The sequence below is a fragment of the Odontesthes bonariensis genome, chromosome 19 (assembly GCF_027942865.1).
Source record: "Odontesthes bonariensis isolate fOdoBon6 chromosome 19, fOdoBon6.hap1, whole genome shotgun sequence".
NCBI lineage: Eukaryota > Metazoa > Chordata > Actinopteri > Atheriniformes > Atherinopsidae > Odontesthes > Odontesthes bonariensis.
Window position 1 is genome coordinate 26124229 of NC_134524.1, and position 27219 is coordinate 26151447.

Below are 27219 nucleotides of genomic sequence, written 5' to 3' on the forward strand. Positions count from 1 at the left end.
CACACACACACACACACACACCCCCGAGTGACATGCAGGCAAACGGCTTTTTAAGTGAGCTACACAGAAGCGTACTGCTTACATTTCAGCTGTGACTCGCATGACAGATCCCAGGACGGCGAGCTGGAAACATGCACCGTAAACCATGCCATCAGTCCATCAGGTTTAGCCTGCCAGCCAGATGAGGCCGGTCAAGCCTCCACAGAAGGAGACATTTGTTGAATACGTCTTCAAATGTCACGGTAGATGTGGTGAAGCTGGAGCTTTTAGGCCACATTTCATTCACTCTGAAGTGGGTTTTTACATTTATAACACGGCGATATTCGGATAGGTTTGAACGCAGTAGCATCCATCACGCCTACTGCAGGTTGCAGGCACACAAAGCTCGTTACAGAGATAATGGGTGGATGTTATGACGGTCCACTTTCAAAAGTTTCACATTCATATATAAAACTGCTGACGTTGTGGGGGTGGGGGGGCTGAAAGCTTCTCCTGTGGAACAAAGAGCTCATTAAGGCCACATCTTGGTGATATTGGCAATTAAATTAATTGAAACTCCAGACCTCATTTGTCCTACACATGCAAAAAAAAAAAAAAAAAAAAAAAAAAAAGTAGACTTTTTTTCTTCCCCTCTTCTACCGAGTAGACAGAGGGCCCAGTGGGCCTTGATCTTGTGATCTTGAATTATTAACATTTAACTCACCGAGTGACTCACATATCAGTGTTTCTGTAGCACAGCAGAGAGCCCCCCCCCCCTTTCTTGCAGTGCTACTAAAAGTAAGAGAATTTTTCAAATTAACCCGTATAGCTGCTCCCATTCTAATGTCCTGGAAACGTTTGCAGTCAGACGTGAGTGGTTGAAACCAAGGAAAAAAATCTTTAGTCTCTTTTAGGAACTCCACACATCCATCCTTCAAACTAAAACTGGGTGGATCATGTTGGAGCGGCATTTCAGCTTGTTTAAGAAGAGAGGTGGGAGAAAAACAACAACAAAGTCAACAGTATTACTGTACTGAGTGCTGCAACCCCCCCCCCCCCTCTCTAATTTTGAGTCACCAGAGGGGAAGGCTCATTTCTACCAGAGACAGCTGTGCCTGTTGACATTTAATAGGAGATCAGAAAGCTCTCCGTGAATGCGTCTGTGCGACTCTTTACTGGGAGCAGTGCTCACTGAAGAAGCGAGACGCCACACCGCTGAAGTTGTTGTACTAGAGTAAAGGTCCAGTTCATTTGTGCAGCGGAGAAATAACTCTCCGAGGTGACATTTTTTACAAACATTCTGATCGTCCTCGTCTGGGTGCTGGGAGAAAAACTCACTGACAGGGTATTTAGTACGTGAAACACGGCTGTACGTACAACTCTTACGAAGCGAACCAAGACGAGGGACATCAAAAGCAAGGAAGAGTCTGCGAGAGGTCTTTGTGTAGTTGAAAGGCCAAGTCTAAAAATAAAGTTTGGCTCGAACGACGATAAAGTGATACACGAGGGACAATTTGAACTCTCAAATGTGTGTGCCCAAAAATCTATGTCAGCGTTCCAGTAAAAACCACTTGCCATTTTACTCAGTGGAAGATACTGGCCTTGTAGCTTTGTCCACCAAATAAGATGGATACTTTGCAGTCTGGTTACACCGTTTGATTACAAAAAATACTTCAACACAACATGAGCTTGATCTCAAATGTTTTATACTTGTCACAATGTTTGAGTGCCCTCTGCGGAACGCAGGGCTCCATATCTGGATTCATAGTCGGCGAGGACCAAAAATATGACTTTTTGCCCCCCACTTCTTTGTTGTGGTTCTCAACGGGGAGTCGAGTAATTAGTCAATTTAATAAGCGATGGTTAGAAAATCATCAGCATTAACCGTGCCTCGCGTCTCCAAAAATGTGCCACACGGGAACCGTGTCGCTGCAGATGGAAGACTTATGATGGATACAGTCACAGCTCACATCTGGAACCCTTCAGGGCCAAAACGCTGCATTTTCCCTCCACCGTGGTTTCCTCATTTGCTCAATACGAAAGCAGCCAAATGCAAAAGTGCACTTAATAATATGAGCTCACGCAGCTTATTCCGCACAGCTTACAAGCAAAGAACAACCAATAGGTCATCGGTCTCAATCGATCCAGATGATTTTTGGTTGAACCAGCAAGTACGCTCCCGTCACCCTTATTCAATTCAATATGCTGCCAACTGCTTTGATAGTGAAACACCAAATCTGACGCTGCATGTGCGAGATGATCGATTGCTCACCACTGGCTCAGGTGTCTACGTTTATCGAGGACACGCGTTCTGGCCGTGTTCTCAAGAGAACAAAAGACAGGAAGAACATAAAATCAGCTCACTTATGTCAGGATCCCTTATTTAGCACCGCTGAGAAAGTCACCCACCATTGCTACCCAACACATAACAATGGTGTAGGAACAATAAAAGCCTTTTTCTTCAAAAGTCCAGCTGTACTTTTTGTGCAGAATCAGACTCAGAGGGACGGCATTACTCTGGGAACCAATTCCAAACAGGAAAGGCAGCCACTGGGGTAAAGAGTATAATCATCAACCAAAAGTTCAAGTGGAAACTTTTTCTCATTTCAGCTCATATCTGGTAAAGAGTTCATTTTTCCACACAGACGAGCAGTTTAGACTCAAGTTTAAGCACAGGACACATGGGATAAGGTTGACAAAAGTTTCTTAGTTTGGAAATGCTTACAGGGTACATTCCCTGCAGGTTTGTCTAAAGTGGGCTATCATCGAGGCCTGTGGATTGTGGAAACGTCACCGTTCAGCATTATTCGCATAGAAACATAACACAGGTAGATGCTACGTCCACGGCTGAGAAACCCAACGACCCAAAAGTCGCTTGGAAACTGGACATTTTACACCCTACCAGGGTCGTGGGTTAACTATATACGCAATAAAACCAAAATGTTACAACTCCTCCGAAACTGCACCCTTGTATTGGCGTTTTCGGCTGAACTCAATTAAGGAAACGCACATACTTTTAAAAGGATATCGACGTTTGTTCCGGATAAGAAGCGACCACCCACAGTTTTAAGAAGTAGTAGCAAGGCTGGAAAAAATGTAAACACGGGTTTCGAATAAGGTTTCGATCAAGTTAATAACAAATGAGCAAGTAGTTTACATGATGCACGTCAGAATAATAACACTGAGACACTATTTAACGAAGCCGGAGAGGGAATTGCTACAGTTGGGTTACTTTTAGGATGGGTTTGACGTTCTTCCCCATACTGGACTCGTCGGGATACAAAAAAAAAAAAGAAAAGCAGTCTCCTTGCTACAACTTTCGCATGAATAACTTAAGAGCCCACACTAACATTTTAATTTCTGATGATATAAGAGTGTCTTCAAGCAATTCACAATGACTTAATAACACAAGAAACAGAGAGGAAAAGGTGACGGACTAAAAGGTGTGCCTGCACCCTTACCGAGTGTCCTGTTCACTACAGCACCAGGCTACGCTAGCAAATAATGGGGGTCTGTTTCTTTTAAGCTCGGGACAAATTACAATATAAATGACCAAGGGCGCAGGCACTACAAACAGAGAAACTAATGTGAACGAGAAATTGTGGCAAACTCACCCTCTAAAAGCCTTGAAATCAACGAATCGACGTCCAACTCTCCCTCCGCCATTTCTGTAACAAACAGCTCAGCCCGCCGCAGTCTGGAGCAGGCAGTACTGAGGGCACGCCTAACCGCACGAGAACGTAACGTGAACCTCCTCCCATTAAAAGGGACATTATGCCACGTTCAAGTCACCTCGGACATTTCACTCGCCAAAGCGATCATTTCAGAACTTTTTTTTTCTTTCTTTGAAAAGCATTTATTCCCTAGTTATATATAAAAGTTAATAAATAGCATGTATGTAATGGTTCAGTGTAAAATCTTAAATAGATTGCCTGTAATTGCCATATCTAGAACTGTCAACTGTCCTCAACGTCTTGGAAATGGTTTCCGATGAGAAAATATTACTAAGCTATATCTAATGCTTAATCTAGCAAAAAAAAAGCAAATTTAAAAAAAGCAAACAAAAAAGATTTCGTGTTATCTTAAAGTGTGAGAGAAAAGTAAAGCAAAGTATAAAAGCAGATGGACAACATGAACGCTCAATGCAAACGTAGAGGACGATTCCTAACCTCATGACTGCCGTTTCTTAATTATAGACGGTGTGGTTTCCAATTACATCGGAAAGCATCACTGTAATATTAGCATTTGCTTCTAAAAAAAAAAAAAATCAACATATTTCATAAACTCAGTTTGAACCATTAATTTGTCAACCGTATTATCTTATATTAGCTATCTAATGTTAAGGTTTTGTCATATTCATAATGTGACGGTGTGGGCATATAAGTATATTTGCAAAAAGGACATATGTCATTTCAACCAGTTTGATCAAAGGCCGGGTCCTCAGTGTGGCAGGCCCAGATTTATTCACCTGCAGCGCCCCCTTCTGGTTAGAATTTCATAATTGTATTTTTTAAAGTATATTTTCAACTTTTTTTTCTTCCCTTATTTATTGCTGAGGAAGAAAGCAGAACAGATAGCAGTACGTGTACTGATATTTATATAAAATTGGTGGCAGGCAAACGTGTAGTTTAGCTTGAGAGGGCCGTTTCAACTCGCTCAAACTTGATACTACTCGAGAGGAAAACCCTGCCAAACTACTCTAGATACAGTCTTAAACTATCTTCTCTATGAGCACAGCTGAAAGTTGTGTTATTGCCTCTCCCACTCACAACTTAACTCGGTTCCTTTAAAGTGCGTCATCCGGGTATTTCCGCATTGTTTTGTGTGGGTGGTGGCAAGTTGCACCGTAAAGGAAAGGCGAAGAAGTTCTGCTACGTTAAGCTAGGAAGCTAAAGCAAGGCCGGAAGCACTCTTTGCTCTTCAAACTAAGAGCACATACTTTAATTTAGAACTGTGGTACAACAACGTAAATGTTGTTACATAGCAGTACAGTGTTGTGATGTGAGGTGTCATCCAATGATGTGAAAAGATTAGTTTCCATTCGAAGAATAAACCTCATTGCTTTTTGAAAGGACAAAAAAATGTAAAGAAGGATAATATATTGATTGTAAGTCTATTTACTTCTTATTAAAAAGTCATGTATATACAAATTGGCCCTATTCGTTGTTATTTCAATACTATTCATAACTTAGAGGTTATGTGTTAAATAAAAATTATATGCAATTGTAAGCAAAAAAAAGTGGAGAGAAAGATTCTAAAATTGCATCATGTACTATTCTTCAACGAGTAAAGTCGCCATGTTGACTTTTTGAAATCCATTGCGCAAAGAGCAAACAAGACGTTGCGGCACATTGTTCTCAAAATCAGGTAATTGTACTGTGTATCTTAGCTGTTCTTACCGGAAAATCTGTGAGCATGCAAATATGTGTCAGCGGCGTTTTTACCATCCGAACTGTAAACTCGCACACAGATGTAGGTGGAGCGAAGGAGGCGATTGAACGACAGACAGCGTCAAGAAGTTTTCGTAGTCCACACTGTCGTTCTTGCATCGACTTTAAGCTGTTCAAAACACACAAACCACGGAGAAAAGACGGTGTAGGCGAAGAACGGCGAGTCGGACTTGGACTCAACCATGAACGGTAAGTGCAGCCGTTTTATTTTCTTCGGCGTGTCTGCTCCGCTACGACACTGGAGGTGAAGCTGTACAGGGAGTTGTTTTGCGCATAGGGAAAGCCCCGCTATCATTGAGTTTTGCGCTAACAGGAGGAGTCTGTTCCCAGTCTGTAAATTAAAGCCGAGAAAAAAAAGGGCTTCGATTAGTTTTTTTGTAAATACATTCTCGAGCGAAATCCAAGAGATAGTTTGACACCTTTGAATGTTCTGTGTGTCGCCAAGTCACCTGGCACGCGCTAAGTGTCGCTCTGTCAGGAGGCCTGTTGGGTTAGTCCCATTGGATTTTAGGCCAAACTACATACAGAAGTTTCACAATTTATTGTTGTGCTATCTATTCGAGTAAATTCGACTCGTGTATTACGTTGCAAATAAACGTCCCGCAGTGCTACATGCTTTACCTTGAATTCGGCTTGGATTTAACTAAAGCAGGTGGGTTTCGTTTCAGTTAAAAATCAGTTTTATTTGGTCCTGGGTGCTCGCAACCGCCCACCCGATTTTTAACAGACGGAAATTATATAGATTGAACACTTTAGCCAAACACAAATTGCGGTAGGAAAAGGGTATTAGCAGGACTTTTATATGGACACGTGCAGCTTATCTGGTAATAATTTAGAAGCCGCCCTTTTGAAAATATTTCATACCATTCCCTGTCAGCTAAGACAAGTTAAATAGCAAGATTTATTTTCTTTTTACATCAGAGTTTAAAGTAGTTTGATTGGTCTGTTTCTCGAATGTTGAAAGAAAGAGGAGATTATCACACAAAATGTCAACAACATACCTGATCGAGATCCATAAACAATGCCTAACCTGTGATGCCTTTGCATCGTTAGTTGAAGTGAAAGTACCTTAACAGTTTAGCTGGGCTTTGATGACTGTACATCCAATAATTTAAGACTGTGTTGTGACTTGGTAGACATGTACTTTCACTTTCACATATGAACTAAAACTGCCCCCCCCCACTAAAAAAAAGAACAGATTCAAATAAGAACGCACCATTATTACACATTTATTTGTGTATATTAAGTTATAACGACACTTCTCATTAGTCATTGTGTGCATTTGATCTAAAGTCCAAATGCAAGTCTTGTTTTACCTGACTTTCACCTGCTTTGATGTGAGGCTTAAAAAGCAGACATGTTACAGCCTGGAAAGCATTTGACTCATCCCTTTGAACTCAACCTGTCTTGTGAGCTGAAGGGTGGAGCCTTGACCACCTGATCTCGTGTCATACCTTCCTCGTCTTTCCAAGCACCTGAAACTAGAGCACTGCCCGCTTTTTCTCTCCCACTGAATACGTCTAGCAACAAAGCGGGTAATCTGATACCGCTATTACACCCCGCCTGTCACTGTTTGCATTTCTCTGCACTTCTTCCTCTCTGGAGCTTGGCAGGCGGTTTATGATCGGCGCTTATATTTAGCTAAGGGGCCCTTGTTTCTCGGCGTCCTCCGACCTCTTTGGACGCTGCGCAGTCTGGTAGATTTCCACCCTGACCGCACCACAAATGACAAACTCGTACTAAACCGCAAATATGTGCTGAAGCCCTTTTGAAGAAAAAAAAACTCTGCATCTGCACTGTGTAATGCCTCATGTAACGCAGATGATAAACAACTGTTGGCAGTGAGAGCACACCTTACAAGTAGTTGAAATCTGTTTCTTTCTTTTTTTTTCTGTCACCACAGGTGTGTATGGATGGGGCCTTCCCCCACTCAACCCAGGTAAGAAGTAATACTCGTGTGTAAACACGACTGCACTCTGGTGCAACCTTGATCTGGGGCCAGGCAGTGTTTGACATTCTTGACACTGTGATTTAGTTTCTAAAGCCACAGCTACACTGTGTCAAGACCTCCCGGAAGTCTCACTTTTTCTCTTCTGTCCATTAGTCCAGCCAGCAACTCCATACATAGAGATCATCGAGCAGCCCAAGCAGAGGGGCATGAGGTTTAGGTACAAGTGTGAGGGACGTTCAGCCGGCAGCATCCCCGGAGAGAAAAGCAATGACACCACTAAAACCTATCCAGCCATCAAGGTGAGTGGAAGGCCGCTTTTATTGCATGTTTCCGAGCTTTGATGCATTTCGCGGAAGTACAACGTGAAACCTCTAATCCACTTAGGTTGGAGCTCGAGTTCAAAGAAAATGCCGTTAACTACCCGACCACGGTTGTGGGTCATCCAAACTTGCTCATCGTGGCAGATCAAAGTTGAAAAAGTTGATTTTTTTTTTTTCTCTTCTCAGTGTTGTTTTATTCGTGCTGTGTGACCGTACGTGATGTCAGAAGCCAAGCGCACCATGAATGTAGGAGGGAAAAAGACCCGCGTTTTTGAACGCATTGATGATATTGCATTGCAACATAAGAGTATGAAGCAGCAGCTCTAATCAACATGCAGACACAGAGAGCCAACTCTCTGGAAGATTAACTGCTCCGCTCGCGGACCGCTCCACTTGGCTGGAGGTTTTAACCGAGCTGAAGGGAAACATCTCCGCAGGAAGTCGGATGGGACCGCGCAGGCGCCGGCGTTCTCGCACACAACCTCTCCACATTTCTGGAAAATATGTCGTGCAGCAGTCTGTGCGTAAGAACAGCTACAAAGATTAAAAAAGAAAAAAAAAGGATTAAGGATTAGCTGAAAAGTAAATAAATAGGCCGAATGATACTGGCCGACACCTGTTCAGTCTGCTGAGGCACAGCGCGATTTAGGCGAGGCAAGTTTATTTGTATAGCACAATTCAACAACAAGGCGATTCAAAGTGCTTTACAGATACATTAAAACATTAGAAATGAAAAGCATGATTTAAATTTTAAACAAAAAAGAAAGAAATAAGAACAATAGATAAAATCAGTAGTTAAAATGTGATTAAGTTTTGAAACTCAAGCTTCAGATTTGAAGCTTTATTTAAATCCAGCTGAAAATAGGTGTGTCTTCAGCCTGGACTTAAACACGCTGAGTGTTTCAGCTGATCTGAGGCTTTCTGGGAGTTTGTTCCAGACATGTGGAGCATAGAAGCTGAATACAGCTTCTCCATGTCTGGTTCTGACTCTGGGAACTGATAGAAGACCGGATCCAGATGACCTGAGGGGTCTGAAAGGTTCATACTGGGTCAGGAGGTCACGGATGTATTTTGGTCCGAGACCAATCAGAGCTTAATAGACCAGCATCAGAACTTTAAAGTCTATCCTCTGATGGACAGGCAGCCAGCGTAAAGACCTCAGAGCTGGGCTGATGTGCTCCACTTTTTTGGTCTTAGTGAGGACTCGAGCAGCAGAGCTCTGAATAAGCTCTAGAGGGTGTTCGGTTGAAGAATGTGTCCCGTATTGTACGCGAGATATCAGAGTAATTTGTACACATGAGTATTTTAAACACTTGCTGCACATGGCTGGTGAAAAGGCAATCAGCTTATCAGATTCAGACTAACTTTACGAATTGCTGCTTATGTGGGCTACTTCTCACCGAATCGAACAGGTCGATTTTAGTCACTGAGGAGCCACTGATGCGGATTTTCCAGCTTCTGAGTGGAAAAAGCACGAATAAGCAACGGCAGTTGCCAGCCAGATATCCTGTTTAGGATATAAAACATCAGACCAAAGACCCGGTAGAGCGCTATTATCTCATTTTTCTCTTTATTGCAGCGAACTCTGCAACTGCTGATGAGAATTGGCCGCGAGAGCTCAAGTTTTCCACCTCCCACATCTGGGTTGATAAGAACTTGAAATTGTGGGTGGAGATAAAACAAAAAAAAAAAAAAAAGAAGAAGAAAAAAATATGAGCAGGCTGGATATTTCTACTGTGACCTGGGAGTGAAATCCCCTGCGTGTCTGCTACTTCTCAGTGACTGAGATATTCACAGTCCTAAGACATACGGTCTGAGGCACGGAGCCTTTTGAACCTGCGCATCCTTAACAGACAAAAAAAAAAAAGCCTCATGTTTCCTCCGACAGGTGAACAACTACAACGGGCCCCTGCGAGTTCGCATCTCCTTGGTAACGAAGAACGTGCCATACAAGCCTCATCCGCATGAACTGGTCGGGAAAGACTGCAAACATGGCTATTACGAGGCCGACCTGCAGGAGAGACGAATACACAGGTGGGTTTTTTTTTTTGTGGCAGCAATGTCACGCACACGCACACACACACACCAAAAGCCTGTTATACGCCGTTAGATTTTAGGACTCTCGCGGACGGGAAAGAACTGCGGCTATATCTTTAGACCAGTGATACTCACTATTTTTTTTCACAAGAGCCACATTGGCAGAGCACAATCAAGGGAAGAGCCACTTTTATGACAACATACTAAGTTCCCCTTTTGCAAATATGCATTTCTACATATAAAACATCCCACAAAAAAAAACAACAACACAGCCAATACATTTTCATTTAAGACCATATCTACCTTTAATACTGGGCTGAGCGGAAGCTGGCATGCATGTCCCTGACTTTCTTCATGTTACTTGTAGTTTGTTGTTGTAATCATAGTGAGACATTCAAGATGAGCATGGTTTTTGTGCTGGTTTTTGCCCTTTTTTAATTAAAAACCTTTAGCAGTGCACGCTAAAGGAGCTAGCGTGCACTGGGTCAAGTGTGACGGTGGTTTAAGCGGGCTGCGTTGCCAGGTTTAACAGAGCCCCCTTTAGGAAACACCATTAAGCCTTAATTAATACTTGATAAAAATACTTAATACTACAAAAACACAAATTTAATAAAAAATACTTAATACTGTGCAGTATTCGCTGTATGTTATTTGAAAAAATGTATTGTTATTGTTACCATATTGTTATACGGTAACACCACCAATTAAAGCTTGAGGAGCCGCGCAATGAGTATCTCTGCTTTAGACAAAGCTCCTAAAGGGTTGTGAAGCTCCGGAGTGGCTATTTGAAACCTAGAATGACTGCTCCTTCATCCCTCCTCTGCGAAGCAGCCGTAAGACTGCAGCAGGACAAAGGCGGCCCGTGTGCCGTCTTTAAAGCGTGACATTGCAACCAGGTTTTATTGTGCTGCTGCAGAGGGCAGCTTGCAGTAAAACCATTCAGTTTGGGATTGTTTTCGGAGATCATTCCAGCACTTTAGCCTCGGGCTGAGTGAGTGAGCTCCTCCTTCGCGCATGATCAAATTGGCAAAACATTAACAGCATACCTGGCAACTCGCAGAATTTCCCTCAGTCGGATTAAAAAGTCTCTTTTTTCGGGAGCGTCAGCTTCAGTTGAGTCATAAAATGATAAACTAAAGACGGGCTGGATGGTCTGGATTGGACGATAGATTCAATTATGTGATATTTCAACTTAGAATAGCATAATAGAAGCTGTCTTCCTGGCTGGAGGGAACTGTGTTTGTCTTTTCTTTATCACCAATGATGAAATCCAAACAAACAGCATGTACTGCAGACAAGTGACAATACAGTGACGCATAGTGATTAAATCCAGAGGGTATATTAGTCATTTGTTTTTCACATCGATTCCGATGACGACACGGCGACTCGTTGGAGATCAAATGATTTAGGTTGTCCTGTTTTATTCATTTAACGGCGTTATTGTGGGAAATAAAGATCTTGACCGAATTTCCTAAGTGGCCTTATCTAATTATAGTGCACAAAGTATTTTTTCCACTTGCTCTCCCAGACTGACCCCTCACAGCAGACGCGGTCAGCAACCCAAAGTGACGTTGCTTTAATATTTTTAAATGGGAGCAGAAGCGTCCAAAGTAAACGTGGAAGCTGTAAAGTGAGCGTTAGTCCTCGGGTGTTCATGCTAAGACTATAAATATATAGCAGCTTTGATCGCGTGTGAACTGCAGGCTCTGGTTTCTGACTTGGGATTGTATTTGCTTTCAGTTTCCAGAACTTGGGCATACAGTGTGTGAAGAAGAAGGATGTGAATGAGGCCATCACTTGTAGACTGCAGACCAATAATAACCCCTTCAACAGTAAGTGGTCTCGGTGTCCCCGCACAAAGATCTTTCTGTGTCGGCGCCCTTTCTCTGCTCAGGCTTTCACTTGTGTAAAGGTTTCACTGCTCTGAGGCTTGGGCTCAGTTGGCCGACTGTTCTCTGAAGCATGTCGGAGCGATAAGAGAAAGGAAGAGGCATTTCAGTTACGTGATGAAAAACACAGTCACTTCCAGTGTTTTGCCAAACCATTCCTCTTTGGTTTGATTTAATCTGCAGGCTATAAGATAATTAAAAAAAACAAAATCTTTTGAAAATGACTTTCTCAAACTAAACAAAGCTGAAACATTGACACTCAAATGCTGTAACCGGTGCTCGACAGGATGCAGTACGTTGCCAGAGTGCTGTGTTGTGTGATTGCACCCTCCACCCTTTTCCTCTCTCTGTTTTGGCCACAGTTCCCGAACCCAAGGTGTGGGAGGAGGAGTTTGACCTGAATTCGGTGCGGCTTTGCTTCCAGGCCTCCATTACTCTGCCCACGGGGGAGCTGTTTCCTCTTGAGCCCGTGGTGTCACAGCCCATCTACGACAACAGTGAGTTACAAAACAAACGCGCCAAAGCTCATTATCTGACAGTGATACTTTGGTTTAGAGGCTGCTTTCGTGTGCTTTTTACGGGATCTTTTTTTTTTTGTGTGTGTGTTTTTTTAGTGTAAAGGGCAGGCGGTTTCAACATCTAAATATACTAATATAAATAAATAGATATATGATAACAGGTAGATCGGATGACCCACCTATCGAAAGCCTACGCAAATCAGTCGGTGCGGCATCTAGTCCTAACAGTTTTGCTACCGTTCAAATCAAATCAAATCAAATCAAATTTATTTGTATAGCCCATTCATGTACAAAACAATTCAAAGTGCTTTACATAAAATAAAAGCATTGCAGCAGGGAGTGGAAGAAGCATTAAAAATACATAAAAGAATATAAAGAGAAACAAATAAAATCATTTAAATAAATTTAAAAACAAGCAACAGGTGGGGGTTACATTGTTCGTGTTCATGCAACAGACAATAAACCAATAAACCTTCTGGGAAGAGGAAAGAAAGGAGAAAATGGGCAGCGGTTTTCAGGAATTCTTTCCAGTTGAGTATGTTGCGATTATTCTTCCGCGTGGGCGAGTGTGGGGCACGTCGGCTCCCTGGGAGCAGAGACAGGCGATCGTTTATGTGATCGGTCAAGTTAGTGATCCGAGTAATGAGAACTGTTTGACACTGCGTGATCCCCTCCGCCTGAACGTGCACATTGGTTTGTGAAAAGGCAGAAAAAAAACACCTCGAAGGAGCCTGAGTTTTTCTAAACTCGCCCTTTCTGCCAATGCCTTCTGATTGCAGTCGCTGCCATTCGGCGTTGAGTTCAAGTTACTTTTTAAAAGTAACTAATAAGATTAGATTACAGTTGCTGCCATCGGGACGTCATTTGGGATGTCACTCCATTATTTCACTAATCAAGCCTGTGGCGCTGAATTATTAATAGAAACTTCCAACACGCTGTCAGCTCTACAGTCGCCTGCAGCATCCCCTTCACTCGTGTTGCCGAAGCAACCTTCCACTCCCTCAGACTCTCTTTCTTCCTCTTTGCATACGAAGTTTTCTTGTCAGCCTGACGGCATTAAGGAGAATCAGTCTTCATCGTAACCACATCCCCTTTAACAGTGTCCGTATTCCGTATTAAGGCTCTATGGCGGTTATTTCAATTGCAGCATTTGTTAGCTTGCAGCCGTTTCCTCGTCTCGGTTTGTCTCTAAACCCTTTTTCCTGTCCTGCAGGGGCCCCAAACACGGCCGAGTTAAAGATCTGCAGAATCAACCGCAACTCTGGAAGCTGTAAAGGAGGGGACGAAATCTTTCTGCTGTGTGACAAAGTGCAAAAAGGTAGGATGCGCCTTTACCGTACAGCGCACGACGAGACTGCACAGCTCCGCTTGCACTTTCATGCCAAACGGCCCATAAATAGAACTCAGATGTGACAAAGCAGATGTGAAGCTGGCGATGAGTCGAGAGCTGAAAAAAGGGTGAAAACTGCTCCCGCCCACAAGAGATGAGCGGGGGCGAGCTCGTTTTAAGTAAGAGAGCTTCGAATAGAAAGCTTGACTCATACACAAGGCAATGACCTTGAGGCTCATTCAAGCTCGCTGTGTTTCAGGGTTTTGTGTTGTTTTTTTTCACAAGAGGGCGATGACCCCGTTTATTACAACACTTTCAAAAAATCCAGTTTCCTCCTTTGAAATTGAGACATTGAAACTGAAATAAGTGCAAAAAATAGGAGACGACTTAACACTGACGTGAGAAACGTGACCAGGACCGTGTGCTTCGTAATAATGCGACGCACAGAACCATGTCGGCAGGAAACACTGATGCTTCAAGATGAACAGATGCTACTCGATACCGTTGCTTTGTCTGGTCTGGTAGCTGTCGGATCACAGCCGGTGTTACCGAACATTTTACGGTTTATTAGCCGTCTTCTAATATCAAATGTAACCAAGGTTTAAGTCTGTAATTTGCTAGTTTGAACCTTTATTTTAAGCCAAACTAAATGATTTCCAGCGTCCTCACTGACCAGCTCTATTTAATTCAGGAAGAATTGGACGCCGGCAGCGCACTCCAAGAAAAATACGAGAAGAAAAATTTAGGATGGAGTCACGTTCCCCATTGTGTTCACATCAGCCTTTGTTTTGATGACGCTTTTCGATAACTTTGGAAGTTCAGAGACTATTGTGTGCTCCTCTTCGCGATGCGCCGCACAGTTTCTATAGGATATGATCTGGACCGCAGACAGGACAGTCGAGCACAAACAGACGTGCAGAATGAGGTTCGGTTTGTTCCAGCTGAAAAAAAAAACACGAAAACGCATCACCTTGGTTGTAGCATCTCTCCAAAAGTCCCAAAATACACCTCTGCAACAATCGTGCCGTCACACACATGAACCCCAGTGTATGTTTTTCCTTAAAACAAGCTGAAATATGCACTTCCAGGGACTCCCTGAATCTTTTCACAATATTACACAGTTACAGTGCAACAGCAATGTTAAAAGACCAAAGTTCTTTGTATTTTTGCATTGAAAACTACACTTTTAACTGATCGACGATTCTCCAGCCGAGTTTTTGGCACAAAGCTGTGAGCCACAATCCACTCTTGCTTGGAAACCTTTGCTGGGGGCTCCTTTTATACCCAACCCTGACACCCTAACCTGTCACCAGTGAACCTGCTGTTTGGGGAATCTTCCAGAACGCTACTTTCCGTGTCTCCCATTGCCTTTTTTCAACTTTTTTTTTTTTTTAGCGTGTTGTTGGTGTGGAATTCCGAATGTATTTATCACTTTTAAAAACGACAAAGGTGTTTTTACTTAACCAAAAGATTAAAAATGACCTATTTGGTAGGAGTGATTAACTGTCCCAAAGGAAGTGCATTGGGCTCTTTAGGCAAATTATTTTGGTTTTCCTGACCAAAAACTGCAGTGATTGGCATAATTTCCAGCCACAACAGGCAGCTGACATGCAGCAGGGAGAGTCATCAGAAAGCTTTTTGTGGCATCGCGAGTCGTTGCTAAACTCGAAGCTGCTTTTAAATCAGAATTGGAGAGGAGATACCTCTGTGTGGCCAGTGCCTGACGGTTGTCTTTGTCGCAACCATCAGAGGGGAGGCCATTCTCAGCTCATCTGCTTACATTTCCCATTTTCTCATCCCCCCTGCAGAGGACATCGAGGTGCGTTTCTTCCAGGACTCCTGGGAGGGGAAGGGCACTTTCTCCCAGGCTGACGTCCACAGGCAGGTGGCCATTGTGTTTCGTACTCCGCCCTACCGCGACACTAACCTCAGGGAGCCTGTGAAGGTCAAGATGCAGCTCCGGCGGCCCTCGGATCGCGAGGTCAGCGAGCCGGTGGACTTCCATTACTTACCGTCCGATCCAGGTAAGATCTCTTCTTCATCGACCGTGTTTAACATTTCTCATTAATGTATGGAAGAAGTGCTTTCAGCTCCACAGACTTACCAGCGTGTTTTTTAAAAAATGATTTCCCTGCAGATGAATACCGGCTGAATGAGAAGAGAAAGCGCACGGAAAACATCTTCCAGAGCTTGAAGCTGGGGCCCATGGTGTCCGGTGGTATGTGAACTAAATATTTTTGTTTTGTTTTGTTTTTCTCTGCCGTATTGTGATGGTAACTTTGGTGGAGTTGCGCCGTAACAAAAGTATGCATGCTGAATTTTCAGTGTCCACCCAACAAGACAGACGCCAAATAAACCTCGCGAGGAGAACCGTCACAGCGAAGCCTCAGCCGATGAACATGCCAGCAGGTGAGTCCGTCTCATTGGTCTCTGCGCGACTCGCGGTTAGTCCTTCAATCCACTGCTGGGACTGCCTTTAGTATTCTAAAGCCTTGTGACATTTTACAGCTCTGTAACCAAACAGTAAATTGTTCTTTTTGGTAGCAAAACAATAAAAATACTAATTTAATCTTACTGCAAAGCTGGTATATGCTTTTCTTCCAAACAAAAAAAATTAAAAAAAACAACCTTAAACAGACTAAAGAGACATTTTACACTGGAAAGATATTCACTGAAGTATCTTGTGGTGTTTGTGTTTCCAGTGACTGAGACGCCCCCTGCTGCCAGAGGGTCAAAACCTCAGTCCTTCTCATACGGTCAGCCAGGCCAGCTCTTCTCGGTCCAGCCAAAGGAAGAGGCGTCCTCTTCCATCTCTACGGCAACTACAAACCAAACATGGAAGATCATGGAGAGTCTGAAGCTGGGGCCCCAGCCCAAAGCCAACCCGGTGCCCACCTTTACCATGACGACACCAGCCCCCTCCTCCTCCTCCACCACCACCACCTCCACCGCCAACCAGGGCTACTCGACCGTCAGCATGGCAGATATTCACGAATTCTTCCCCAACATTTCCTCGGTGATGACCCAGGAGTCAGCAGCTGCTCAGGGAAGCACAGCCTCCTCACAGACCAACAGCTCCTTCTCGCTGCAGGGCTCTCAGTATCAGGTGGATGCACCAATCACGGATGAAGACATCCCAGAGTTCCCCAGCTTCTCCGAAGCCCAGGTGCCGAGCACCCTGGACAGCCTGAACATGGACGACTTTGAGGACCTCCTCAACTCCCGGCTCATGAGCGAGGGTGGAAATGTCGCCTCAATGTTGCCGCCATGCCAACAAGCACCCTTTTCCAGCTCCACTACTCCCGTACAAAACAGCTCAGCGTCCCAGAGCACATCCGACCCCGCCAGTAACCCAGGGAGCACCTGGATGAATTATCCCACCAGCATCGTCAGCCTGCTCCAGAGCGAAGATATGAGCGAATTTGCCACCAGCAGCAACAGCCACCGGTTCACAGTGACCGATGACTTCGATGAACTGATATCAGCTGACGAGGAGCGTCTCATTTCCATTTTTAACAGTGGGAACCAGCCTGGGTTTGTGACAGGACACCAAACCTAAAGGTTGTCGTCGTTATAAAGAACCCTTGTAGCCCTTTTAGCTTTCAGGACTAAAGCTCCTTTTTATTGATACAGACAAATAAAAAATAAATAAATAAATATAAAAAAAAAAAGGATGGACACAAAGAGCTGGAGGAGACAAAACGTAGCAAAACCTCTCGATACGGAAAAACACCATCAAATGAGAAAACAACAGAAGCTAAGCAGAATTGGATTTCAAACCCACATCGAGCATCGGTCATGGCGGAAGAACGGCCACCAGATGTCTGGGAAGACTTATCCATCGAGATGCTTCAACAGTCAGGGTTTTTTTTTATGTAACATGTTTATACGCTGTTAAAGCTGTTGTTACAGAAAAGTTCAATCTGCCTTCTTTTTTTTTTTTTTTTACTGTAAGCAGGCTGGCATTTCTAAGAATGTGATCAGATCCAGAAGAAAGCCTACGTTGGCGTCAAGTATCCCTACCTGTTCCTAATGCTCTCTGAAGGTCGGCAGTTAGTGTCTGAATGCGCCAAGAACCAAATGAAGGCCTATATGTAAATAACATTCAAACATGCAACGTTAATTAGTCTTTTTGTCTGTCGATAGAACTCCTTCTGCTGTCTGATCAGTTTTTGTTGTTACTTTATAATGACTGCAGTTAAACTCAACATGTGTCAGACCTCGCTGTCATCTTGCAATGTTCTGTAGTAAAACAGCTGGAGGTGTACTTGTACCGCCCCTCCTTTCTTTAACATGTAATTTGAGCAGATATATACCTAGGTTAATCGTGCCAATTTGTCTTTGGTTGGAATGAATTGTCTGTCCAAAAAAAAACACTTTCTTTGGCAATAAAAACCCAAAAAACGTGTAAAGACAGTCTTCAAAACCATATTTTATTTGGCAAGGCTGTAATCGTGGCTCAGTACAAAACAAAACAAAACAAAAAAATAAAGCTAAACAAAAAAAGCATTGTGTGTACTTCAAAGAGTTCTGTCACAATGCAATTTACCTCCTGAAAACGAACATGTAAATCAAGGATTTCAGCTATCCTGTAAGTTTAAGATTGGCAGCAAAATCTACTGAACTCTCCTTTATTAAAAAAAAAAAAGATAAAGATAAACTATGCAAAAAAAAACAGCAACAGCGTTTCGGTTCACTTATTTAAATCCGAAACCATGACAGCATCAAAATACATGTTTTTTTTTACACAGATTTTTCTTTTGTTTGTTTTACATCAGTAAAACGGAACAGAGCACAGAAAGGCCTCGTCATAAAACAGTCCCGCTACACAATCCTCTTATCGGGACGGATTTATGTTACTTCGAGATTGGTGACTTTGTTGATAATGTGGGAACGCCTGGGCACGCACTCCAGGTCGAATTTGCTCTCATAAATGGTAGGGCACAGCTTCCAGCGATTGTTTCGGTAGATTCCCAGGTTTGTGTAAGCATCTGGCTTGTATGATAGGGGGCATTTCACCCCCGTGGCACGGATGATGGAGTCCAGCTTTATAACCTCATTCTCATCAGTGAAGTTCTGGTTATAGGCACATATGACTTGCTTGGCTTCTCCCTTGGGATCAAAGGGACTTACTTTAACAAGGGAGATCTTTCCCTCTAGAGCTGCTCTGGCCACACACTCCCATGCGTGGTCCAACTTGAAACCCGGGTCCAAGTGCATCAGCCATTTGCCTGTGAGCACCCCGTGGTTCAAGGCCAGCTCTTTCACTGTCTGGAAGGTGACAGGCCGGCAGCTGGCCAAAAGTTTCTCCCAACTTTCCTGGAGACCTACAACATCTCCACCGCTGGGGCAGTGGTTGGGACCCAACACGGCGATCCACCCCACAGGGCTGAGGCCACCTTCCTCATCACCAAATCGGTGCACTTGCGATGGCCTGTTGCTCTCTAGCCAACCATCAAACTCGGATCGGGGAGTTCTTCTGGAGTCGAAAACAATCCAGGGATCCATGTCCGCAGCCATTGCCTCAGCGGCATAGCTCTCTGCAGCAAAGGTGGTCTTCACCTCTCCATCCCCAGGGGCCTCTTCCTCCTCCATGATGCTGTATGTGTGAAACTAAAACCCAATAAACGAACCTCGGAAGGTTCCCTGATTAAAAAAAAAAAAAAAAAAGGAAGTAGGTGCTGCGTGTTAAACACATGATTAAACCACAGACTGAAAGTCTTTGTTTTACTGCCGAACTCTGCCGAAAGCTGAACTGTTGACGGCTGCTTCTAGCTAGCCGCCTTCATTAGCAAAACTCATTTAGCAAATCCAAAACACCGTCTATGATGTCACCAAACACAAACGGAAACGTACAGCAATGTCTGGCTACAGCTAGCCGACTAGCTAGCCATTTTACAGTTTGTTCAAAACTATACATTTTGACAAGTGTGCAGAAAAATAGACGACTTCCATTCGGCTGCCGAATATAGCCGGTGTTACAATCTATACATTGTACACGCAAGCAACAAAAAAGTCGTCGCAAATGCAACGTAAAAGTCTGACGTTAGGTTAAATTTACCTGCAGATGTCGAAGTTTGTTGTCCAGCGTTTTACTCTTCCGCACAAGCGCAGCACTAATGTGCGCCGTTCCCCTGTTCGAACAAGCAAAATGAGGACCTCCATTCAGTTGTCTGGCATTTAAAACAACTCATTAATTTAATATCGGAGCAACTGTGTAGCTTTTGTATTGAATTAGTGGACATATAATGTAATACTACCATGTTTAAAAAAAAAAAAAAAAAAAAAAAAACACACACACATTCTAGCAACGTCAAGGTATCAAACTTCGATAATCCAAATTACGTTGTCAGTCTTTTCTTTTACTTACCATATGCAACAACGCCAATCTGCCGAGTCTAAAATGATATATGTTCGCCTTGCTTTCTTGGAAATATTGCGGAACGACGGGAACTTGTTTGAACGTGACGGCGCTGTGACCCTGCGGAACCAAACTGACCTGACCTGCCTGCCAGGCAACAAGGAACGAGTGACGACGACGTGCTAACGAGCTAGCCGGATAGCTACTGCTATCTGGTGTATGTGCGGTGGAGGTGGATTATATTTGTTACAAAATAATAATCCTAAAAATATTGTTTTTTTATTTTAGTTTAGCCACCCAGGTTATTTAATTATGCCCAGCAAAAAGAAGAAATACAATGCAAGATTCCCCCCGGTAAGTTGAAAACTTTCCTCGAGCCGGCGTTGGAACTAGCTAAAATTAGCAAACTAATATGGAAAGCTAGCCATTGTAGCTAGCTTAAGAGGGATTCGGCCTCTTTTGTTGCCTAGATGGCAAACAAGTGAGCGAGGAAACGCAAGCCATTTACCATCATAGTGAAACTAGATCACTGAGAGCTCGTCGCGTTCCAATCAGTTTGCGAACTTATTTTGTAAGGTGTTCTTTCTAAGGCACATTCTAATGGTGCGACATAAGTTAGCAAGCTAATATCGTTGTTTTTAGCATATTGAGCTAAGGTAAATGGAACGGTGTACAAAATAGTATCTGTTCTTAAACTCGGACTGCTTAATGAGCAGCTCGTAGATTACACTGCGCAATAACTGACCAGAATGGCATTTTCATACGTTTTGCACACGGGTCTTGAATATGTTATATTCGGATGTTGGCTTGTGTTTTGAAAAAAAGAAGCACCTTAAAGCCTGCTTGTAATACATGAGATGAAACGGTTGAGTTACTGTTTTCACTGACATGTAAAATAATACATTTTCTCGTTTTAGGCAAGGATTAAGAAGATTATGCAGACAGATGAAGAAATAGGCAAAGTTGCCGCAGCAGTTCCTGTTATTATTTGTATCCTTCTTGCCAAAATTCCTTTTATCAAAATCTTGTTGAGTATGTCATCGGCACTCTTATCTGATAGTATAAGTTATGGACAATGACATACATTTGTACTGTTCATTACAATGAGTGGGTCACTGTTGCGTTAAGCTTTGGCAATCTGTTTGTTTTTTTGCTGTCCCTGAATCTCAGTTTTTACCTTTGGAAGGTTCTGTGGGGGTTACCATAGAAACTAGTGCCTGTAAGCGAAATTTATTTTTATTGTATAACGCACTTCGGCCCACTGCCTTCTAATTTCCTTAACCGAGACATCAGCTAGAGCCCTTGAGCTTTTTTTGGAATCATTGCTTACGAAGGCCTGTCAAGTCACCCAATCGAGGAATGCAAAGACAATGACAACATCACATCTGTAAGTCTTGCGTGTTTGCGTGCGTCTGTATAAATCTGTGGCACTGTGTTTGGATTTAAAACAGTTTTGGAGGACTGAAACTGGTCCGGCTGAAGAATCTCCAGAAAATTGGGTCCAGACTGAAGAAACTGCAGTGTTTTCTCACATCAGGATGTTGGACGAGGCTCATAAAGACGACTGTCTTCATGTTTATCGATTAATATCGGCACATAAGCGGTAACCTACATATAAGCAGTATGAAGTAGGAGTTGATATGAGCATGTAGACTCCTACGGCTCCGCTAAGCCGATTAACAACACATTGCCACATCCATTGTATTTTCAAGTATGTTTGGCAATCAGTAAGCTTGAAGCGTCCAAGGGAATCTTGCTGTTTAATTCAGATTGTGTGTGCCACTGAAATTAATTTTTACCACATTTCCAGTTATCTTTTTGTCCGCTCGACGCGAGGCGGACTTTTGGCTCCACGGCGAGGCCAGTTGAGAAGGCGGCGGGTTGAGAACTGTTTGTATTTGTTTGCAGAAAGCAATGCATTGAGCTGGAGCAACAGTTTGATTTCTTGAAAGACCTGGTGGCGACGGTGCCCGACATGCAGGGCGATGGGGAAGAGAACCACACTGAGGGGGGAGGAGAAAAAGTCTCACGCAGGTATTTCAGTCGAGGAGTTAATGGGTCGAGACCTGCGCTGACACGGCGAATCTCACCAGTGAGAGACTTTTTCACAAAATTGCAAAAAAAAAAAACGGTCAAATTAAAGAGCAGGAACACACTTCTATTTTTTTTTTTTTTTTTTTTTTGTCTCACCACAGACTCAGAGAATTTATTGAGGAATTGTAGAGAACAACATCACTATTGGCTCAACTGATTTTCCTGCGGAAACTTTGGAAGAGAATTTGAATTGCGGCTCCTAATGTTTAAACATTTTGAGTCAGCCTCGTCGATGAGGCTGGTGGAGTCGCGGCAACTGAAAATGTAACCGGTTTCAAAATATTTGGTCACGCTGTTCTCTTCTGGAGGCACTTTAATGGTGATGTGAAGGATATCCGTTGTAAATTTACTCTTTATTTGTTCATAAGTTATGAAAATTGGACATTCTGTATTTTTTTTTGTTGTTTAAAACAGCTGTTTGAAGTGAGACTTTTTATTTAACCTGTCGGGAAGGTTTCTCCACTAACTGTCTTTGTTGGTCGCGACGCGGCTCATTTGAAACATCAACTACTTTGGCATATCATCATATCTGCTCCTCAGGGGTCGAAGGCCGGGTTCCGGTCGCAAGAACGGAGGGGCCGGCTCCAAAGGCAAGGACAAGAAGTTGTCCGGAACAGAGTCGGAGCAGGAGGTGGGTGAGGGGTTTGCTGACCGGCTGGCTTCTAGCTGTCTGCAGTGTGGGCACTTTGTTTGGGCTAATTTGAGGTGCGAACGCTCACAGTTGTGTTCCCTTGCTGTGGCAACAGGATGACTCTGAAGAAAGCGAGACAGACGGCGACGAGGAGGACGGCTCTCACTCAAGCACAAATCAGCAGTCTGCATCCAGGTTCCACAGGTAAGATGCTGCTATCCAGACTGCGTCTACACGCTCACGGCGAATTGCACCTAAGAACCGGCAGCCCAGTGTATTTGTAAGTGTAAGTGAAGGGATATTAAAGAGGGATTCGGCGGGTTTCTAACCCCTAACCATCATCGTACTTTTATTGCGCCTCTCTATATATTTAGCTTCCAATAAAGGTTGTCAAAAAAAGTAATTCCAAGGCATTCTCGTTGGAAAAAAATAATTTAAAATGCTTTTATTTTTACGCTGCAGTCACAACGACTTCGAAAATATTGAGTGTTTCTGCCTTTTTCTGGGACTCAAACAGACTTACAGTCCAAACAGTCAAACAGTCCAAGGTCCTTTTCTGGTGGATTTCCACCCACTGGAGTTCTCCACCTGTGGTGGAATTTTCCATCAGTTCTACTCCCTTCTAGGAAACGTACCAAAAAAATACAACAGGAGATGGTGTCATTTGACCCACAACAATAGTCTAATCATGGCATCATAATGAATAATCAATACATGAATGACTGTTTAAAAAAAAAACTGTAAAATCGAACCCCTCATTCCTAAATTGAGCCCTTTAGTTGATTATCATCTCTGCAATTCATGTGTAAAGTGCTGGAATGTGCAAGCAACAGTTTCTTCCCTAAAAAAGTTTTGTATTCTCTGTTGGAAACAAACGGGGACAGATTTGCAGGACGACTGGAAGCCCAGTTTATTGAAAAGCAGCGTTTCCTGTCCAGAAAAGTATTGTAGTTGGCTTTACAAGAAAAGACCACTGGGTGGTGCTGTTTCTCCACTAGAATCAACTGGAAGACCTTTTGCTGAGTCCCATGTGCACTGCACAGATCACTTTAATGCAAGTGGAGGATATACAGTCATGTGGAAAAGAACGTACACACGTTTATGTATAAAGACCCAATTTTGGAAGAAAAAAAAAATAGATCTGATCCTTTCTGGGTTTTAAAAATGATGTAAATACAGCCTCAGAAAACAAACTAGATGCAGAAACAGCATGTCACAAACTAATTCCAGGTGCTTATAACCAAATGCATTTGATGAACTGATCATCAGCAGGTGCGAGCACCTCTATAGAAAGCAGAAGTTTTGTCACTTTGCTGGTTTGGAGCATCCAGATGTGTGTTAACACAGTGCCAAGGACAAAGAGACAAAGACATCAGCACCATCAATCTGGGAAGGGTTAGAGGGCCTCCAGACTACAATCTCCAAACTATTTGGAGCCCATGATTCTACAGTGAGAAAGATTGTTCATTAGAGGGAAAACATTCCAGACAGTTGACAGTCTTCCCAGCAAGTTCACCCCAAAATCATACAGTGCATTACTCAGAGAAGCTGCTACATCTCAGACTCCATGGGCCTCAGTTAGCATGTTAAATGTTAAAGTTCACCACAGCACAATTGGGAAAAAGACCGAACAAGTGTGGCTTGTTTGGCAGAGTTGCAAGAGAAAGCTTCTTTTCTCTAAAAAGAACATGGGAGTATGGATTAGGTATGCATAGACTTCTGAAACGGCTAAAGATTGGCTGAAACTCTGCCATCCGACAGGAAACTGATTCAAAGCACGGCAGCAAATCTACAACAGAATGTCCGTCCCTATCAGTATATATATTTGTCCCCCAACTGCAAGAGATGGTAGTTGTACCATATAGGAATGGTAAAAGGTAGCGCTGCCTAAGAGTTAAGTTGATTTTGAAGGGGGAGACTGTAACACCCGGTTCACGTTCTTGCCTGTGTCCCTGCAGCTCAAATGCGCCCCCCCAGTACATGCACACGGGCAACACGGTGTCGATGAACAGCCTGGCTCCAGCTCAGCCTCCAGGCAGCATGGCCTTCGCCCCTCATCCTTCCATGATGAGCAACTTGCCGCCTCCCCCAGCCCCGGTGCCGCACAAAAACGAGGATGACGACGATGACGAAGACTATGATTCTTAGCTCCCCCTCGCCCCCGTTCTCCCCCCCCCCCCCCCCATCTCTCCCCCTTTCCCCCGCACACACACAAACACAGAAATACAGAATCTTTCAACATTATTTTCCAATTGTAAAGTCAATCTGGCGGCTGCTCTAACCAGAGGAGGTAAAGACTCTTCGTTGCAGCCCACTAACGAAACAAGCTGTAAGAGACAAAGTTGTATATTATGTGTTTTAATTTTCTTTTTTCTTTTTTTTTTTTTTCTTTTTTTTTTTAAAGGCTTATTTTATTGTAGAAAAGAGTTCATCGAGGATGTTTTTTAACAAGTCAGTTGCTTTGATTTTGGACTAGTGAAAATGGCAGTCGTCACGTTTTTTTTTTTGCCATGAACCCTGCAGACAGGATAGGTGTGGTTTGTGTTGCCTCATAGCGGGTTATTTTTTCTGTTTTTTTTTTTTTTTTTCCTTCTTCTTGAATTCTCCGTAGTAGATGTGAAGCGAACATATCAGTTGCTCGGACCCTCAGGTTGGCTGGAAGAATTCCGCAAATGGTCGTTAAAACGCCCGATTCCAGCCTTTGATTCTCACGCGAAGACAAAATAAAAAACCGGCTGCGACTAGTTTGGGGCAAACCATGTGTGGAGGATTTTGGTAGGTGGTGAGCACTTGTCGAAGGGGGATGAGGTCGTGGTCTCACCGTTGAAGTGTTCCATTGTCGCGTTATCCTCGCTCGAGTTGAGATTTGTGAGCTCTACATTACCTTGGTGTCGCATCCCGTCGGCCGGCCCCGTCAACGGGCCAGCATCAACGAGGGAGCTGGAGTATTTTTATTGTCGACGAGCGAGCCGCGTCATTTTTCTTTTGGAATTAGTTTGTATTTTTAATTCCTGTTTTTATCAAAAGAACTGTAAACCTCCTCAACAGCAGCCCTGAACTCAACCACATCAGCGGATTAATGATTTGTATTTCGTTTTTTTTTTTTTTTTTTTTTTTTTTGGTGCTGTCAGTTTGACAGCTGGAGCTTGTATATTATTTTATACGACCATTAAAATTCCCCCCTGAATTGCCCACGAGATGCACACAGTATACCGCAGCTCGGGGGCCAGAACTTTGTTTTTAAAGTTTTTTTTTTTTCTTTTCTTTGTCCTCTTCTTTGGCCCCCCCCCTCCCTCCAAATTTTGCGCCGTTATCTTCATCATCTGTTCTCCTCTTTTAAATTGTTTTAAATGACAGCAGAGAAGGGGCTCCCATTTGTGTGTCGGTCTGTTATGAAATGGTTGTGGACAGTTCACAATGTATTGTAAACTTTTAACATTCTTTTTATTTTGTATGGGTGAAATAAAGTTCATATTTCAATTAAAAGTTGCAGTTTGGATGTTTGTCTTCCATGTTGGAAATTGAAGCCAGAAATGGTTTAAAGTCGAACGGGAACGGGCGTTTGTTCAACCCCAAACTTTGAAACCAGCCGCCTCTTTTGGCCAATATAACCCAACTGCTCCCGCTTCATTTTTGAGTTTCACATGCTTTGTTGTCCTGACTCGATGTTGCGCTTCCCTTTTTGATCCGCTTCTGTTCAAAAATGTTGCAAAATAGAAGTTTCCTATGGATATAACGTATGCTGGTGATCTGTCCCATGATTGTCAGCATTGCGGGCTCCTCCTGGTATTCGAATCAGATAAGTGCAAGACGGTACAGGTCTGTGGAAAGGTGTTCACAGAGAGCCGATTGTTACCATCATGGTAGCAACTGGCACACTTGGGCCCCCCTGAGTGTTTCTTTTCTCTTCTTACTGCGCTTACTTCTTTATTCATTTTTAAAAACAGTCCATTTTGTTGTCAAAATTCCACTACCCTCCCTTACCCCCCCACCCCCGACCTCCCAGCCAAGCAACTTGGATCCCAGATCGCAAAAACAACTGCATCCTTCCTCCACAAGCGTTGACTCAGCGGACTGCGAGGAGGGTGGGGGATTGCGTTTGTGTGTCTGTGTGGGACGGAGGAGGAGGGTGGGATCGGGGTGTAGGTGGTTGACTTTAGGATTGGTGTTCAAACAAACTGCAGCAGCGGGGCAGGGGGAGTGAGGGGAAGGCGAGCCATCAGAAGGAAGCACACTGTTTCCACACGGCAGCCAACGGGGCCAAAGGTGGCCCTCTGATTCCCATCCCCTCCCATGAAAGCCACTGTCTTTCAAGCTACCTGCAACGTTCAGAGACATGGGAACACATGAGGGGGGGGGGGGAATGATTTCCCTGAAGCTTTTTAAGTTAAAAGCCTCTGCTCGGATCCCTTGTGTCTAAAATGTATCATCGTGTTTCAGCCCTCGGTCAGAGGTCGCACTGGGACGCAGTTTATCGTCCTTTCAGATCTGTACTTTTGGGTATTTTTAAGTAATGCTCGAGCTTTTAATTCTTTCTCCAATCCACCATGTTAGATGTTGTATGAGATATTTATGTTCTCTGTATTGTTTGTTTGTTTGCAAGTAAGCAGGATTATTCAAAAGGTTATGGATGGATTTTCATGAGAATTTTACCGGGGG

At 43.4% G+C, this 27219-nt stretch overlaps 4 protein-coding genes across 5 annotated transcripts in view; 2 read left to right on the forward strand and 2 right to left on the reverse strand.

Annotated features, from left to right (window-relative positions):
* The window catches only part of LOC142369292 (serine/threonine-protein phosphatase PP1-beta catalytic subunit), a 14735-nt gene extending 11015 nt beyond the window's left edge, over window positions 1-3720 (reverse strand). Inside the window, exon 1 of the mRNA XM_075451630.1 lies at window positions 3594-3720. Within this exon, the coding sequence (XP_075307745.1) occupies window positions 3594-3645 (52 nt within the window). The 5' untranslated portion in view covers window positions 3646-3720. The remainder of the gene's footprint in view (window positions 1-3593) is intronic.
* Window positions 3721-5322: 1602 nt separating this feature from the next.
* rela (v-rel avian reticuloendotheliosis viral oncogene homolog A) lies at window positions 5323-18394 on the forward strand. The gene is made up of 12 exons (XM_075451628.1): window positions 5323-5346; window positions 5450-5618; window positions 7333-7368; window positions 7534-7679; window positions 9589-9734; window positions 11478-11569; window positions 11989-12123; window positions 13358-13462; window positions 15283-15498; window positions 15612-15692; window positions 15800-15883; window positions 16177-18394. The coding sequence occupies exons 2-12, from the start codon at window positions 5612-5614 to the stop codon at window positions 17031-17033; spliced, it is 1905 nt and encodes a 634-aa protein (XP_075307743.1). The 5' UTR covers window positions 5323-5346; window positions 5450-5611; the 3' UTR covers window positions 17034-18394.
* c19h11orf68 (chromosome 19 C11orf68 homolog) lies at window positions 17887-20422 on the reverse strand. Its single transcript, XM_075451631.1, has 3 exons — window positions 19845-20422; window positions 19536-19608; window positions 17887-19120 (listed from the first exon to the last, which is right to left on the reverse strand). Exon 3 carries the CDS (start codon window positions 19067-19069, stop codon window positions 18326-18328), a length of 744 nt encoding a protein of 247 aa, XP_075307746.1. The 5' UTR covers window positions 19070-19120; window positions 19536-19608; window positions 19845-20422; the 3' UTR covers window positions 17887-18325.
* Window positions 19745-26046, forward strand: drap1 (DR1-associated protein 1 (negative cofactor 2 alpha)). Of its 2 annotated transcripts, XM_075451632.1 has the most exons (7): window positions 19754-20189; window positions 20753-20825; window positions 21129-21222; window positions 21744-21869; window positions 22470-22560; window positions 22676-22764; window positions 24519-26046. In XM_075451632.1, exons 1-7 carry the CDS (start codon window positions 20148-20150, stop codon window positions 24706-24708), a joined length of 705 nt encoding a protein of 234 aa, XP_075307747.1. In that variant the 5' UTR covers window positions 19754-20147; the 3' UTR covers window positions 24709-26046. The 2 variants fall into 2 exon arrangements, with proteins under 2 accessions (XP_075307748.1, XP_075307747.1); XM_075451633.1 differs by lacking the exon at window positions 21744-21869 and having other exon boundaries at window positions 19745-20189.
* Window positions 26047-27219: the final 1173 nt, after the last annotated feature.

Bases quoted from the DNA above. Each gene is read 5' to 3' on its own strand.
- rela (XM_075451628.1), top strand. The intron at 7,680-9,588 runs GTGAGTGGAAGG...TTCCTCCGACAG, and splicing joins AAACCTATCCAGCCATCAAG to GTGAACAACTACAACGGGCC. The intron at 12,124-13,357 runs GTGAGTTACAAA...CCTGTCCTGCAG, and splicing joins ACAGCCCATCTACGACAACA to GGGCCCCAAACACGGCCGAG.
- c19h11orf68 (XM_075451631.1), bottom strand. From the start codon at position 19,069: ATGGAGGAGGAAGAGGCCCCTGGGGATGGAGAGGTGAAGACCACCTTT.
- drap1 (XM_075451632.1), top strand. From the start codon at position 20,148: ATGCCCAGCAAAAAGAAGAAATACAATGCAAGATTCCCCCCG. The intron at 20,826-21,128 runs GTATCCTTCTTG...CCGAGACATCAG, and splicing joins AGCAGTTCCTGTTATTATTT to CTAGAGCCCTTGAGCTTTTT. The intron at 22,765-24,518 runs GTAAGATGCTGC...GTGTCCCTGCAG, and splicing joins TCTGCATCCAGGTTCCACAG to CTCAAATGCGCCCCCCCAGT.